The 16,986-nt window shown below is 38.0% G+C and overlaps 1 protein-coding gene across 2 annotated transcripts in view; it reads left to right on the plus strand.

Annotated features, from left to right (window-relative positions):
- Positions 1 to 295: 295 nt before the first annotated feature.
- The window catches only part of LOC149168750 (tropinone reductase-like 3), a 289,834-nt gene continuing 273,143 nt past the window's right edge, over positions 296 to 16,986 (plus strand). Inside the window, exons 1-2 of one of the 2 annotated variants that reach the window (XM_089428415.1) lie at positions 296 to 619; positions 788 to 904. In XM_089428415.1, the coding sequence (XP_089284541.1) occupies positions 488 to 619; positions 788 to 904 (249 nt within the window). In that variant the 5' untranslated portion in view covers positions 296 to 487. The remainder of the gene's footprint in view (positions 620 to 787; positions 905 to 16,986) is intronic. The other variant, XM_089428413.1, reaches the window with a different exon arrangement.

Genomic DNA, 16,986 nt, shown 5'->3' on the forward strand with positions numbered 1-16,986 from the left:
TGCTGTAAATGCTTTTGATGTCTTTGAATGCATCTTATTCCAAAATGAAATGTTTTTCTGATTCCACTACCCCAAAAGTGCAAAAAGTACACATCCGTTCTTCCCAAGTTTCTTTAGGTCTTTTCCACCGGCCTATTTTGCACCGTAGTCGATGCTAGTTAGTTTTTAATTGAGCAATAAGAATCTTTGCTCTCCATGGAATGCTAGCTCCAATGTACTCTTTTTGCTGAAGATCACAAGTGGGATTGAATTCTTAATATAGTATTTCTTCTTTCTACCTAACTCTTTTCCCCATATATACTTAGAAAACTTCTCCATAACAAAACTCTTTAAATCCTTAAATCCTTGCTGGCTATCCTTGCTATTATTCCTTTAAAGAAATGTTGATTCTCTGGCAAGCGTGAGAGTTGCTGAATTGTAGTAGGTGGTATTTGTTATTACCCGGAGTTCTGAATAGCAGCATCGTCGAGAGCGAGGGGAAGGCGGGATGGAAGGCACAAGTAAGAGATTCAAAGGGAAGGTAGCGGTGGTGACCGCTTCAACACAGGGTATAGGGTTCGCCATTGCAGAGCGCCTTGGCCTCGAAGGCGCTTCCGTTGTCGTCTCATCACGAAAACAGGTTGGTTGCCTGACTTCTTGTCGTCTGTCACAAATCATTTTCTAATTCTCCCTCATTCACTCACCCTTAATCATTATTTCACGTCTACTTAAGCAAAAGATAATTGAATGTATCTACCTGCCCGTGTGATCTCTGAATAACAATAGCTCCCTTTTTCTTTTAATTCAGAAAAATGTAGAGGAAGCAGTGGAAAGGCTGAGAGCCAAAGGGATTGATGTTCTGGGAGTGGCTTGCCATGTTTCCAGTCGAGACCAGAGGAGGGATCTCATCCAAAAGACTGTAGATGTAAGTGTAAGCCTTAAGGATTTGTTGCCCTTTCGGTGGATTGAATTTATATATAAAGTGATCTGTTTTCATGAGCATGATTGACCATGTAATCTTCTACGTTTAAGGTTAATTGATCGGCGCTTGCCCATTGACGGTGACGTAAGTTATTGCCATGCATTCTCTAATGTAAGTTTTCAACTTAGGGTAATCGCCATACTAATTCAGACTGTATACTGACCCGCAACCATTTTCGACCTATTTTACACCCAAATGATTATTTTCACGTAATTTCCCTTTAAAAAATCATCAAATTCCTCAATAACATTTATTATTATTATTTAATTCTCTCTTTTTGGCGCTAAGGAATCCGGTCAAATTATCTTCCAATAAAACAGGAAACTAAATCACGATCACAACAGTTATATTTGTTCATCAAGGAATGTCACCGCTTTTGATTACTCCAACCTTAACCTATGAAGGATAGCCAATACATAAAAGCTGAAACACTAACTTTGAAGCTAAAGAGAAAACTCACACACGTCCACCTGATTAGAAAGAAGATCAAGAAATGGAATGGTAGATAAGTGACCCGCTTTTGGTCAAGGTGAGCTTAGTTAATTTAGGATTTATAAAAGAATATCAAGTTGTAAACTTTTGGTACTTAAAAGATCTAGAGTTAAGATGGATTTAAGTTGGTTTATATATAAAAATTTCAAATCAAAGCCATAACATTATTTTAAATTTGTTGTCTCTACATTACGGATTTTAATTATTTTCCATTTTAATTTATAAGTGTAACACATATGTATTACACATCATTTTCATACTAAGTTATAGAGTGCACCTCACTTTTTTGGGTGCAACAAAGATGCATCCACAATCTCTTGTGATGAGTGACTATCATCAAGATTGCCTTAAACAAGGTCATAGTCATTAAAAAGTAGACATACTCGAATACAGAGTTACAAAATCCATTTTTAAGTAGAACGTAGGAAGACTGTCATCAAGCTTGCCTTAAACAACGTTATAGTCATTAAAAAGTAGACATACTCGAACAAAGAGTTACAAAATCCATTTCTAAGTAGAACGTAGACATTTGGCCATTGGGTGAAGTTGTTATTGGTGCAGTTGCATGTGCTTTTCTAATCTCTCCTATATTTGCCACACTTGCGTCTATGATCTCCTTTACAAAGGAAGTTTATTGCGTTGTTTCACCCATAGCATAAAGAGTTGGCCAGAATTTATAAGAGGCAAGTAAAGTATGAGGTTTTTACCTTGCATGCTAAAAGGGTCATTTCCTGTCGTAGAAGCAAGGTTGAGAATAGTGCTATTACTTTTTAGGCTTGACAGGGAGTTAGGATTCAGGAAAGGCTTCTTGATACAAAATATTCGTTAATAATCTCTCGATATTTATAAAGTTCTATAGGAAGACACCATGACGGGGAGAGCTTAGAGTGCAACAAATGGAAAAAATTCCCCAAAGTTGCTTCAATCCACAAAACTTAGCGCTATTACTTTTTAGGCTTGACGGAGAGTTAGGATTCAGGAAAGGCTTCTTGATACAAAATATTCGTTAATAATCTCTCGATATTTATAAAGTTCTATAGGAAGACACCATGACGGGGAGAGCTTAGAGTGCAACAAATGGAAAAAATTCCCCAAAATGGCTTCCATCCACAAAACTTCAACTTACTTAGTGGGCATGTCAACACTCTAGAATCTAGATCTGCGATGCATCCTCTAAACTACCATTGCAACTGGTTGGTCAGGAAAATCAGATTTGACGAGTTCTAACGTCAAAAAATGAGCATGCAAGGCATATCGACCTCCTGCAATGAATCATAAACCCCTTATAACACTTGTGTAGTAGATGGTACCCATGAACATCTCAAGAGTTATATTACCTAAGTTTGCAGTCAATTCGCAAAAAAATTGTAGTATGCTTCTAATAAATGAGATTTAATGTCGTTAGAACTTAGAACCCAAAAAATACTTGCACTTGATGTAGTTGTTAATGGAAAATCTTATACCTGGATTTCGAAATTAGAAAAGGAACTTTGCATTCAATTGTGTTATGGTCAGTTGTAAATGACCTAGATTCAAACCTTGACATAGAGCCTTGTATTATACATTAGGTCGAGTTTGGTGGTTGTCATATGCAACATTATTTCTCTCCCCTCCCTCCCCTCTAAAATTAGGACACTTTGATAAATTGTTTTAGTAGAATTTGGAACTATTAGTTTCAAAATTCAAATCAACTATAAACGATTCAAGAGATTACGTCCTACCTAAATCAAAGGTTTTAAGGGTAAAAAAAGACAATTGTAACATCTTGCAAATTTCGGTAAATTCAACAAAAACTTCAGCTCAGAAAAGGTCAGAGGCACTTGATTTTTGAATACTCCAAGAATTCTTGATCTGACTGCCAAAATCCGTCACCGTTTTCATGATCAAATGTTGTTGAAGACAACTACCAAGCCACCCCACTGGAGCAGCGTTTCATAGAGAAGATTTGGCTTGCAAAAAGATAAGGGCTAGGGAGTGAGAATACTGATACCATGTAGAAATTATCCACTAGGGAAGGCTATATCCAGGTTTCACTTGATATGTTTATGTAATGATAATTTAGGAACGCATAATCAAACAAAAGAAATAGAATCAAAACTTACATGATATTTAATGATGTAGCCTATTCTCTAAGATTTATCATTAAGCTCCAAAAGGGAACTCGTACCCTGTGTCTATATATGGCTCACTACATATCCCACTATTTGTTTCCAAACAAGGGAAATGAGTCCTCTATTTGCACACACTAACCTTCTAGAGGCATCCATGAAAATATTAATAAACTTGATTAGATGACCTAGAAGTATAATAAAGTATCATGGGCTAACATAACTAACTCCCTGAAATGCCCCCATGAGATCATATAAGATGACAACTATGAGGCAATAATTACCCAAAGAACTTTCCAAAGGCAATGTTAAGGTTTACATCCAAAATCACATCACATAAGTTGCCGCTAGGCAATATCACTTATCCTAATAAGTAATTTGGTTGGATCTTAGAATAAAGTTCCTTTTTTTTTGTAATCCGTTATGGAGTATCCATAGGACCATTTCCAGTCATTCCAAATAGGTCAATGGTTCCTGATTCTTTTATTTGGACGCATCAAGAAACATTGGAAACAAGACATATAGAGGAACAAGATAATGCAAGTATGATTAAACATATTCCTATAATCACTTTGCTTAACATTTCCTACAAAGTGTTTGTTAATGTCCTAGCTAATTGAATTAAAACTACACTTGTGAGGATTGGTCAACATGAAGAAACATGTTATGAGCTATATAAGGTTGATGCATATTAGAGAAAATTATAGGGAAGTCTTGAGTGGGCAAAGGGTAAGACAAGGAAGACTTTTCTCGATTGGCCGATTGCGAAATGGAAGAATATCTCGCGAAGACGCATTTTGCTAAACCTTCATATGGATTTGCCTGTATTTTTGCTAGTGGGAAGATTCAACATTAAGGACAAATGTTGGCCATAAATTATGTTTATCGTTCCTCTTGTATCTAGCAATTTATGATGTAGACAATAGGAATGCCCCTTCGTTGGTTTCCTTTGGGTAAGCAGGGTGGGAAGAGGGCCTTTCCATTAATTTCTACATTACCTAAGGAAGCCAAACAATTGGGATCATGGGGCTAGGATCTCTAAGATGAATTTGAACCATATGGGACAATTGGTAAAAGGACAAGGGACAGTTCAAATGTTTGTGACAAAGACTTTGATAATGGGCTCAAAGGATCCTAGGATACTATTAAGTGCCTTGGGTAGATCCTCTCATTACTCTTTCAAGGGAATGGGCCATACAAAACCCAAAATTCACTTTGAATGACTAAGATCTAGCATGAAAAGATCATACATAATGGACAAAAGTGAATACCACATCACATCACTATGCAAACAACAAACTAATTGCAGGTAATTACTCTAGGAATTTCAACTTATATTGCTTGTATTAACTCCTAATGATAGATTTCTAAGTGAAATTTCCTAAGACAAATACATAATAACAATGCCATTCTTGTATTGAAATTCAACACATATTTTGAGTATAACTTATACTAAATTACCATCATTCTATCAAACATGTTGCATTCAACCTGGGTATTGTCTTTCACTTAACAAACACAACAAAAGTTAATAGTTGACACAAAGGTAAATTGGCACTTACCTATCTAAGTTTTTCATAGCAATAAATAACTGTCAAGGAACGATTTTCATCCTCATTGTAGGCGATTCTTGCAATTGCTACCCATTAGTTGAGGCTTTGAATTGACATGGGTGAATGGGTTTCACACTTAAGCAAATATCTTACAACGCACATTAGAAAGTACTCATATAGCTCACCAAACTACTTGTTAGAATGAGAAAGCTCACTGGTCAAGCATACTTGGAAATGACACTAAGGCCATTAGTCAGGCGCTTAATAACATCCTTGCTAAGCAAACATTTCTTTGCTAGCCTATTCCATTTTTTTGGGTTAAATGGAGGAATGCCAATTTATAATTACCTTCAAGAGTGTCACATGTTTTTTCTTCGTGCAGTTACTAGTATGTATGAAGTTTGATGTTGTTTCGTTCTTTCATAGCATCATGCTTGATACACAACATTCATTATGAAGGAGACAACATTTGATATGTACAAGGCTTTAGGAGCCTTTCTAAGAACTTTGTAAATTTTGAAAAGTTAAAAATTTGAAATTATAAACACTCCTTTGATTTGACACTTTCTGAGGTTTGAATCATATTTTAAATTTTGACTTGTTGCTCTCCTAAGATGACTTTTTCTCCTTGAATGTTGGGTTGACACATACTTTGCCATATAACACCGACTTTGATACAACCTCTATAAGTCTTGCTCTAATACCATGACTTTTTCTCCTTGAATGTTGGGTTGACACATACTTTGCCATATAACACCGACTTTGATAGAACCTCTATAAGTCTTGCTCTAATACCATGACGAAGTTTTAGGGTATATACATGAGAGATAGATGTAAAGAAGAAAAAAGATGGATTTCTTTAATGATGTTGTGGTGTATACATCTCTCTTACGCTATGCCATGTCTGATATTACATATCTAGATCATTCTTGTTGTTTCATGAATTGTACACCCAATGTGACAACACTCAGGGCAGGGGTTGTCACTCTGATCCCTGCCCTCTCCGTTTAAGCTATCTCCTAAATGCAGGCTAAGGGGGGTAGTCCCTATAGATGGAATGATGAGGAACCCGTTGGAAACCAACAAGTTCAGGAGATACAATTGAATATCCTAGCAACTTGAATTAGAATTATGTGACAAGTAAAATTATTAAGCACAACCAATTATATGATAGACCAATGCCTCAAGATTAATTACTTGCATAACAAAGATCAATATGTCAAGTTACCGGATAAAACAATTGTTGCAATAATGAGATGCGAAATCTATCTTAGATGAAATGTAGGATCTAATCTAATGTGAGATGCAATATCTTGGTTCTTTTTAGTTAATATGCCTATTCTAGGTGAATCTACCCTCTCAATTATTTTGAAGCTAGTCACAAACACAAGTTGTAGAGAGAAGTCCACTGGAAGGAGGGTAAGGCCTCATTAACGATGCCTCCCCTGGAGTTCTAACGATCTAGATGCCTCTGTTCCAACTTCCTACAAGGGATTGCCCACAAGAAAACTTCACCTGTGTTAACTGCGAATGAGGGTCTAGACTAAATTGGGTGAAGAAGATGGTCCTATCTTTCTTACAACCAAGCTTATGCTTGGAGGTAAATTTTAAATGTGCACTTCTAATCTAGAAATGAAGATGCAAATGATGATGGAATTAACTTGCTTCAATGAGATCATAAATATGTAAAATGCTTCAATATGGCAATGTTAAACCACTTGCAAGCAAGATTATCAAATATTACTTCTTAACACAAGATTACAAGAATGCCAATAGCAACCTATGAATCACTTTAGAGAACACTTAGAGATTATCTCAATGAAACAAGATTAGCAATATTAATTACTCAATGATTCAAGGTGCTTATCAGAGCTCATTAATGTGTCAATTAGAGTTCTTATTATAGTTCTCTTATGCTTATGTTACTTAGCAATTATAAACAAGAGCAACTTTAATGTTTCTCAAGCACAATAAATTGAGCACAAATGAGAGCAATGAGATTTTTAACAGTGAGGCGGAATAATGCAATTAGCAAATGAGATGCTATGCAAAGATGCAAGAATGCAAAATGAGTAATGCAAGGGTTAGTGTGCAAAGTACTGGCTTATCCTCAAAACAAAAGAGAGACTAATGCAATCATAGAACCAACACTTTTATCATTCATTAAGAAGATGCACCAGACATCAATGAATACTTATGCCAATCAAATCAGCCCACTGTAGTAATGAGATCAGCGAGATTAGTCACCAAGGATGCAACGAAAGAAAAGCCAAACACTTCAAACAATTCTTATGATTATAATGTTTTTAGGCACATAATTAGGTCTGCAATTTGTGCTGCAGATCTGATTGTTTTGACAGTCAAAAGGGAGAAGAGGCAAGAGGAAAACAAACCCCAAAGCCTTGTGGCCTTCCTCCAGGAACAAGTATGCAAAACTTGAGACACCTAGGAGCAATGGATGGCCCTCAAAGATGCAAGATTGGTCCTCCAAACACCTGCAACCACAAAGATTAGTTTGGAAAGCAAAGGAGCAGGCCTTCAAACCCTCACAGCTAGGGCTACCTAGCCTTCCAAGGCATGTGGATAGTGCTAGTGAGCTAGCGTAATGAGATTAGGCCCTAAGATTGTGAGATTTGGCCTCAAAAAAGCCTTCTAGATACCTGCAATCACAAGTCTGTTAGCCAAAAACCAACGCAGAGAAAGAGATATGCCTTAAATTCCTTGTGGCCAGGCCTAGTAAGCCTGCTAAGGCTTGTGGCTAGGTGAAATAGTAGCCCTAATCCTTGCAGTTGGGGCTAGAAGGCCTTAGATGATGCAAGCAATGGATGGCCAGCCTTAGGAACACCTCTTCAAGTGGAACTAGGCCTGCAAGATACAAGATTAGCCCACAAAAAACACAAAAATCAAGTCCTTAGAGATCAAAATTTTTTAATGAAAAATGAATGATGAGAAACCACTTTAAAACCCTTGCCAGGTTGCCTTTAAGCCTACAAACAAAGGTCATATCAGACATCAGATGAATGCAACCAAGATGAAGTACCTCCAACCCCTAGGACTAGGCCAATTTGGCCAAAATTCTTTGCAGCTAGCCCTAAACAAGCATCAATGTTAGTGCTTGTTAGAAAATCAGAAAAGGTAGTAAAGTTTTTCTTGATCTTGATAATTACTTGTGATGTTTCTTATTATTACGATTCTTTATATCTTCTTTCTTTAGTTCATCAAGCAATTATCAAAAGCAACAACACATAAAACAATAGACACAAGATGTAGGCACATGCCAGGGCAAAACCCCCTCTCGAGGTGAAAACCCAGTCAAGATAATTCTTCCTTTCAATAATATTCTTTGAGACTCTTCACCCTAGAGCAAGACTAGACGTTCGCTCCACACCAAGTCAGCCTCCCAGAATTTTGACCTCTTCCCAACAACTTCGACTATGCAGCAACTTACGACAACTGGCAGCTTCCGGCAATAGTGAAACTTGGAAGACTTTGATCTCCCATTCCAGGACATGAAACAAAGAGAGAGAGAGATACCCAAATTTTGATTTTCCTTGTCTTCTTAGACTTCTCAAAACTCGCACTGACTTCGACATCCCAGCAATAGACTTTCCCAACTACAAGAGAACTTTGCACTTCTGCCCAACAACAAGAGATTTTCGCACTTTTTCCCAGCTACAAGAGAATTCAAACTTGATGAGAGAGTGATGCTCCAAATGAATTCGATGTCCTTCCTTTTATAGGCTTCTTGTGGGGTCGAATAGGGTCCTTAGGCCGACATGGTGTGGAGGTTACATAATTCATTTTTGACTTAATACTTTATTTTTTTACATGATTCAAAAGCCCAAGAAGGGTCTCTTTAAATTTACAATAATTCTATAGACTCAGAATAAATCTTAGAAGCCCTCAATGGGGACTTTGACCTAAAACACGGTGACCCAAGCATGAAACCCATGCTTTAATAAGTCACAATAATAATAATAAAAATTCTTTTCTTTATTCTTTTGACAAGTACATTACATAATGACTCAAGTACATTATTGAAGATCGAACATAGTTACATTTTCCAACACTCCCTCTTAACTAGGGAGGTATTCATAATGTACAAATACAATGGAAGATCTCAAACTATATGAACCATGAAAAACTTTAGGCACCACAATGCCATGGACTAGATTCCTGACTAGGGCAATCTATCCAAACAGTCACTCAATAGTTTAGGCACCGCAATGCCAAGGACTAGATTCCTGACCAAGGCAATCGATCCAAACAGAGACTCAACAGTTTAGGCCATGGACTAGATTCCTGACCAAGGCAATCTATCTAGGTGGGACTAAGATGGACTCAAGATTTCAACCCCTTTAGGTACCCTCAAGCTTACTTGCTAACCATCAATCGAAAAATCTAGGTGTGTTTCCAAAATAGAGCTCTGATCAACACCAACTTTCCAACTTCTAGACATCAACACAATGTGCCAGCTAGATGTTCTCCGAGGCAATGCTTCACTAACAAAGCCTCAACACCCCCTGATTTAGCAGATCAAGAATGACCAATCTCTCCTAATTACACTAATTGGTAGCCAACATGCTATCAAATCCTTCGAGAGCTTCACCTGTACAAATGCAACCCCAATCAATAATATACTTTCACATGTACATAATCAAATACAAACCTCTCGGGTATTTCAGACAACTTGATGTTGCTTCTCAACTTTCCATAGTAGGACTATCAACCGAATCTTTGACAAAAGATTCCTCAATCATATGTTTTCCTTCCTACTTCTCATGCAACAACGTGTCCTTCGAAATTCATTCTTCAATTAATACCAAGCTATGCCCTCCCTTTGAACCAGGAAGCACCTCTTTATCCAAATTCCCTCTTAGTCTTAGGGAGATCTCTTCTATACATGCTTCCTCCGGGAGATCAACTTCTTCTTTTTTGACATTGGAGAATCTTTCGTGGCCTCCAACCATTTTGTTAGAGTTATTATCAACCTCATCATGCTTATCATATCAACGAGCATCTTCACCAAGTTGAAGATTGTGTACCTGCACAACTTAAATAGCAAGTACAACCAAATCTATAGAAGCATGATGTTAGCCATATCAAAATCACGGAAGCATTTCATCTTTATACATATCAGATACCCAAACTCAATTACAAACAAGATACATATACTCTTCAATGTTTTGCTAGGGACTTAGTTATACACCCTAGACTACTTCATAACAACATTCATTCCATCTAGGGTTTCAATGTGTCTTCCAAAGGTATGACATACCTTACTACAACATATAACAAACCCTATAAACAATTCAAACAAATATAGATCTACAAAGTAGCTAACAACCTTTCAAAATACATATGTTAGACTTCTGACTAGGGATTCATACGAATCCTAGATTTCATACAAACGAAATCAATCAAAGTCAATCACAGCTTAGTCATTAACCTGGCTAGCTTCCACTAGGGTTAGTTCCAAACCCCTAGATTTTCAATCAACCATCAATCAATCACTATCATGACCAACTATCACTAGGGTTAGTTGCAGACCCTAGATTTCTGAGCAATCATCAGATTAAACTTCAACAACCTCTTCATAATTCTCAAATTATCATATAGTCAACATTCATTAGAGATTTCTACTTCAATTAAGGTTCAAATCCAAAACCCTAGAATTTCATTTTCACAAATTCAACAAATCTCAAATCATCATATTTTAGAAATTTTACTTTGACTAAGGTTTAACTCAAAAACCCTAGAATTCTACAATTTCAACAATCATTAAATACATAGATCCTAGATTGTTACATTTAACACTAGACAATGTTATTGCTAGGTTTTAATTGTACAACCGTAGATTTTCATTTTTCCAACAGTCATTCAATAGATTTCAGAATGTTATATCACTCATACTAGGCAATTTTAACTTCACTAGGGTTTAGTTACAAAACCCCAGATTTCCAAATATCATCATCCTAGAAACTCAGACAAGGACTTCTATTAAATCCTAAAACAAGGACTTCCATTAGGTCCTAAACTTATGACCATCAATAACTAGGTCAACCCATATATCTAAGAATTCATAATCATTCATAATCATATCGTATATCCAACAACATTAATATATCTGACCTAGACCAACCTAGGATTTCAATCAAAAGGACATATCCATGCAATTACACTTCATATCATGTGTTAGTCAAACCAAACTTCTCAATGATCAATAAGAGTTAGACACACAATCATCTGGATTACACTAGGGTTTGATCAGACAAACACATGCATACCAAGGAAATCATTTCTAAGACAATATAAGGCTCTTTCTCACACATTCCACCAAACCCCAATGAGCTAGGGTTCCAATGTAGAAACATAGAAAACCCAACATAATCAAAACTTCAGAGGTTCCAGGATTTTAGACCTTATCACTCAACCCTAACAAGTTAGGATTTCCCGATCATACCAAAATCCCAAACATGACATTATCAATAAAACTTCAACTAGCATTTCACAACATCCCTAAGCAGTTTAGGGTTTCAGACATTCACAATAGCATACCCTTCGGTTAGGGTTTTCCAGAACTTGTCTAGGGTTTGATTCAATCAGTTAAGAATATGAGTGGGGTGGGTAGATTTATCAAGAGATGAATCACCCAAACAAGAATCACTAAGATTCAATATAGCTAGTCATAACAAAGTTAGTAAATAGTAATAGATCATCAAATGAGTAATTCTTTTAATCCATGTATTCAAAGCATACCTTTGACTAACCTTGTCTTGAGAGATCCTCCTCCTTGCAGATATTTTTCCCTAATCAGGAGAAAGGTGATTAATAGAGGGAGAAAGGTGATTAATATTTCAATATAATCAAAACTAAGTGAGTACATGAACCCAAAACTGAAAAGACACGAGGTAATTATCTTTGGGAGTTGTTGGGGGCTCCCTCCAAAGATGGAGATGAACCTACAAACGTAAAGCAATACAAAAAATGTCTCTTCCAAAATATGTTAAAAACCTATAAATTCTAAAACATATAAAACAAGATATGTAAAGCAAAGGACTTAATAGTGCAAGTCCCTAATGTCGGGTTCTTTGGGCTTTACTTTCTTTGAGTCTCCTTCTACAACAAGGTTGGCTTGATCTCTTCTTCTCTTCTTATTCTTTGGATTCTCGGGACAATCACTTTTGTAGTGACCCTTCTTATGACATTGATAGCACTCTATCTTGGACATGTCAACTTTCTTCCTCAGCACTTTCGATCTTTTTCCTTTATGATGAGCAACACAATCATTTGATACTCCTCGAGGATTGTCAACCATTGATATCCTTAATTCTTTTTGATTGCAGGCTGTCCATAATTCTTCAAAGGTAGGAGCTACCTTCCAACTGTTGAGACCTGTAGCAAATGCACCCCAAGAGGGTGGCAATCCTAATAAAACAGTGGTCACAAGTTCTTTGTCTGGAACAATCTCATCGATGGCCGAGAGATCATCCTTGAGTCTAGCTATCTTCACAAAGAAGGTTGCCACAATATCCTCTTTAGTCATCTTTGTAGTACTCAACTTATTCCTCAAACTTGCTACTTGACCAATGTTCTTAATAGTTAACAACTTTGACAAGGCTTCATACATCTCCTGCGCATGATCGATGTTAGCTATGAATGGGACAAGATTGTCTTTTATCCCTTCTACCATCAAAGTCATAGTGTCATGTCCCTTTCCAAATACATTTGTAACAGGTTTATCTCTACACAATTTTGCACATTTTTGCCAAGGAAAAGGGCCCAACAGCTTTGACTTAGGGACTTAAGAGAAATTTCAGCCAAATTAGATTGCTAGTGGAAGGTGGGGGCCACCCACATGGGAATTCGAGCTAGGCCATTCGAATGGCTTGGAGGGAATTCGAATAGCTGATTGGAGGGGCCTACATGAGGCAAAGGAAGACCCATGAAGTCATAAGGAGAAGGAGGCTCTCACTTGGTCATTCATTCACTCTTGTACATCGAATTTACTTGACTGTTTACTCGAGCTGCTTAGCTGAGTCAATTGGCTGTTTAGCCACGAATCTCTCAAGCGAGAGATTCAACCTTACCTTCAGGGGACTTTGAGTGCCACCCTAGGAAGGCAATTCCACAACATTTTCAGGAGTTCCGGGGAGTATCTACAACACAGTCATTCAACTATATTCAAGGAGTGCGTATTTCTGGGCCAGCAGTGAGAACACATAGAGGGAAAGAGAGCCACCTTGGGTCAACCATTAGCTAGAGGAGCCAAGGAATCAGAAGGACATTATTGGGCCAACATTCAGGAGGAGTTTTGGGGTTAGAGAAGGCAGCAAACCAGCAGTTCGAATTCCAGGCTTGGAGGACAACGCATAGGGCCAGTCAGCAAATTCATGGGTCTTGAGGGGAAGAGCTATAGCTTTGAATTGTTGGAAATACTGGAGGGGTGAATCGGTATTTCTTTTCAATTGTTACTTTTACCAGTTACATCACTTATATTTAGAACTCAAAATGAACAATAGAAAGAAAATGCTTTTATTAATATAATCTTTATAATGAATCAAGTACAATATGGGTAGGGCTCCAACCCTTGATGAAGCACCCAGGCTCCAACCTGGGATGTGCCAGGCACCTACTTGGACTTTAGTGAGGCTCCGACCATATCTTCTCAAGGCACCGACCTTGCGTTTAGAGGCTTCAACCCCTAGGGCACCAACCCTTATTTGGTACAGACTCCGATCTGGTTTCTTGAGGACTCTGTTCCACCAGGGCTCCAACCCTATCTTATCCAAGGCACCAACCTTATATTTTCCAAGCACCAACTTGGAATTTCCAAGGAACCAACCCCAAGGGCTCCAATCCTATAGCTTTACTTTGTCAAGGTATGTTTGGTTGTACTTCACGGCTCCCTAGGTCTTCTTCGCCGAGCCTTGTCAATCTTCAGCTTCACTGTAATCTCCACGTCACATTATCAATGACAACCTTGTCAATTAGAAGGTATCGCCACTGCACTTCATTGTACCCAAGAAAATCTTCAAGTTAACTCATGAATACACCAGTGATGCGTCATGGTCTTCAATGTTATCTTCAAGACTACAATGTGTCTACAATGAATTGCACTAAGCTCGACACCTGCTCTAAGCCTCTTCAAAGGCTTCTTCAAGAACTTCCCAAGGGAGTCTTCACAATGCTTTGCCCAACAAGAGATTTCTCCACGAGCTCCTAAATAGGTGGTCCAATACACTTCACTGACTTCAATGAATATTGATACAAAAAAAAATGAGTCATGTACTTACTCGAGTTCCTTCAATAGAATTCTGCACTGTTCAATTCTTCTTATGTTCAATTAGCTTCTTCAACTTGAGTTTGACTGTCCAATATTTTAGTCCACCACCAGTGACTGCTTATTGTTACTTCAAGATTGTTTCTAGTATGCTCAAGATGACTGTCCCAAATATCTTTAGCTCAAGTCTCCACAACACTTCAAAGAATCCTTCAAGGTGTCTTCAAGAAAAGCTTCAAAGATAGCCCACAAGGATTTCAGTCCCGAGGTCAATTTCCACAATCCTAATAGGCTGTAGCAGCATGGCCTTCTTTCCTGTAGCTGCACCACCGTACAGCAGCTCCAAAATATCCACAAAAACAATCTGCAATTTTTGTCACAGGACTGTAATCCGAATTTCTGCACAGTTCAAACTGCTTCACGTAATGTTGCTTCTGTGGCTAGAAGAGAGGGCCTTATACTAGGCCTCTTGACCCTTAAACAATCCTCCACGGTTCTGCAATTCCAAGCCACACAGATCTGAAGAGATTTCTGTAGGTCCGAGGTCTTTATTACCACAGATGGCTGCCAAAATAATTTGCTGTCCGACTTTGAGAAGGAATAACCTAAACAACAGCTCTTAAGTCCTCCTCTCCTCGCTGTTCTGTGTTTTTCAGATGCTCTTCACTGAAATTGAGTGCTAAAATGAGGTGTCCGAACTCATATTAATACTGGTTTGACGTTAAGATGAATGGACATGTCTTATGGAGGGAGGCCGACATGACAGACTGAGTGTAGGTTGGCTAGCTTTAAAAAATAGGATATATTAACTTAAAAAATTAATTTCTCTTAGACTACTAGGAGTTAGGAGGCAAGTGAGGGCTCATTAGAAAGAGGAAAGAGTCCTCTACAAGATAGTCAAGGAGTCATAATGAAATGATGTCTTCAAGATGTCAAAAAATAATTTTCTTTATGACTGTTTGGAATTTTTAGTGCAGAAAATGATTAGGACAGCAATAGGTCATTAGGGCTTGATGATTAGGACAGCAAGAGGTTATTAGTGTGTCCCCAAGTGCTTTGTCATCATGTAAGTCATCCATGTCACCATGATAGTGTATCTGCCATCATGATAGTGTATTTAGCATTCATGTCATCATGATAGTGTAGCATCATGTATCCAATAATAGTGCAGTGATATGTCACCAACCATAGTGCAACATTTATTAATTTGTCATTAGGAGATTTCCAAGTCCTTCGTGTCATGTCTTGCCATTAAGCGATTTCCAAGTCCTTCATGTCATGTCTCCAATCATTGTCCATGTCATCAAGACCTTCATCAAGTGCTATCATGTATGACATCATCAAGTGTGGTCATTCATGTATAGTCCTTCAATATCAAGGGTAAGGACATCATCCGGGTTCTAGGCTTCTTCATCAAGAGTAAGAACATCATCATGATTTATAGGGCTTCTTCATCAAGAACAAGGATACATGAGGTTATGGTGTCTTCATGGTTAGTTCAAGCATCTAGGACAAGACATCTTCTTAGTGGCTTGACATCATAATGGCATCATTAATAGCTTGACATCTTCATTATTGGTATCCTTATCAAAAAAGAGGGACTTGTCATTATGAGCAAGGACAACATCATAATATGCATCACAAGAATGTTTTCCATCCCAAGAATGCCATATTGACATCAATGACAACCTTGATTAATAGGAATCTCAGCTGGGAAGGAAGGAGATTCATAGGAGGGATCATCTTAGTGTTTTGAGGCATTTTCCAAGAGTATTTACAACCTCATTCCAGTAGGCCGAGTTTTGCAGTGGTAGCTGAGGTTGGGCTCCTTGGGGGTAGAATTTCAGAAGTCTAAACCAGACCAAACCCTCCCTGGGTTTTTCCGGGTTTCGGCCAAGGAGCAAGGAGCTGAATTCTCATAATTTTCTGAGCACAGGAAACAATGATTCCAACCCTCCGAAGTCAACAAACAATGCAGTTTCTGGGAAACACAGTTAAGTTTTGGTGCAGCAGTTGGGGTAGCCTTCAGTTCAGCATTTGCTCACCTGGGCTTTGTCATGTTTTTCCATTGAGACAAGCCCAGGTGCACCATTCTATTCTGTCATTGTATTTTCCCTTGAAGAATTAATAAAATGGCTCAGTAGTTCTCTATTTCCAACGTTTTCATGGGTGCTTGATGTATATTTCGTTTTTCTGATTTTTGGATTGTTTGCATGCTTTATATATCACTTAAATTCTTGTTTAGGAACATTACAGTGGTATCAGAGCCTAGGTCTTGGCTCAGCTGTGGGGATTTTCTCCTATGAGAGAAGGGGACCAACAGAACATCACATACAAAAGGCAAAGGTACTGAAGCAGAGAAAGAGAGCTGGAAATCACTCTAGACATGGAGGACAGGGGGAAAGCAGTGGTAGCAGAAGAGGATATGGTGGAACCCAAGAGCAGGGAGGAGATGGCTTTGACAACCTCTTGAAGGCTTTGGATGATTTAGCGAATGGCCAAAAAGAGATGCTGGAGGAGATAAAATTGCAGAACAAAGAGAGAACCACCCCTAGAGGATTTTTATTTGGGGAAACTTCTGGAGCCTAA

The sequence above is a fragment of the Pinus tabuliformis genome, chromosome 4_2 (assembly GCF_031772625.1).
Source record: "Pinus tabuliformis cultivar Carrire ecotype Pingquan chromosome 4_2, CPIR1, whole genome shotgun sequence".
Classification (NCBI taxonomy): Eukaryota; Viridiplantae; Streptophyta; class Pinopsida; order Pinales; family Pinaceae; genus Pinus; species Pinus tabuliformis.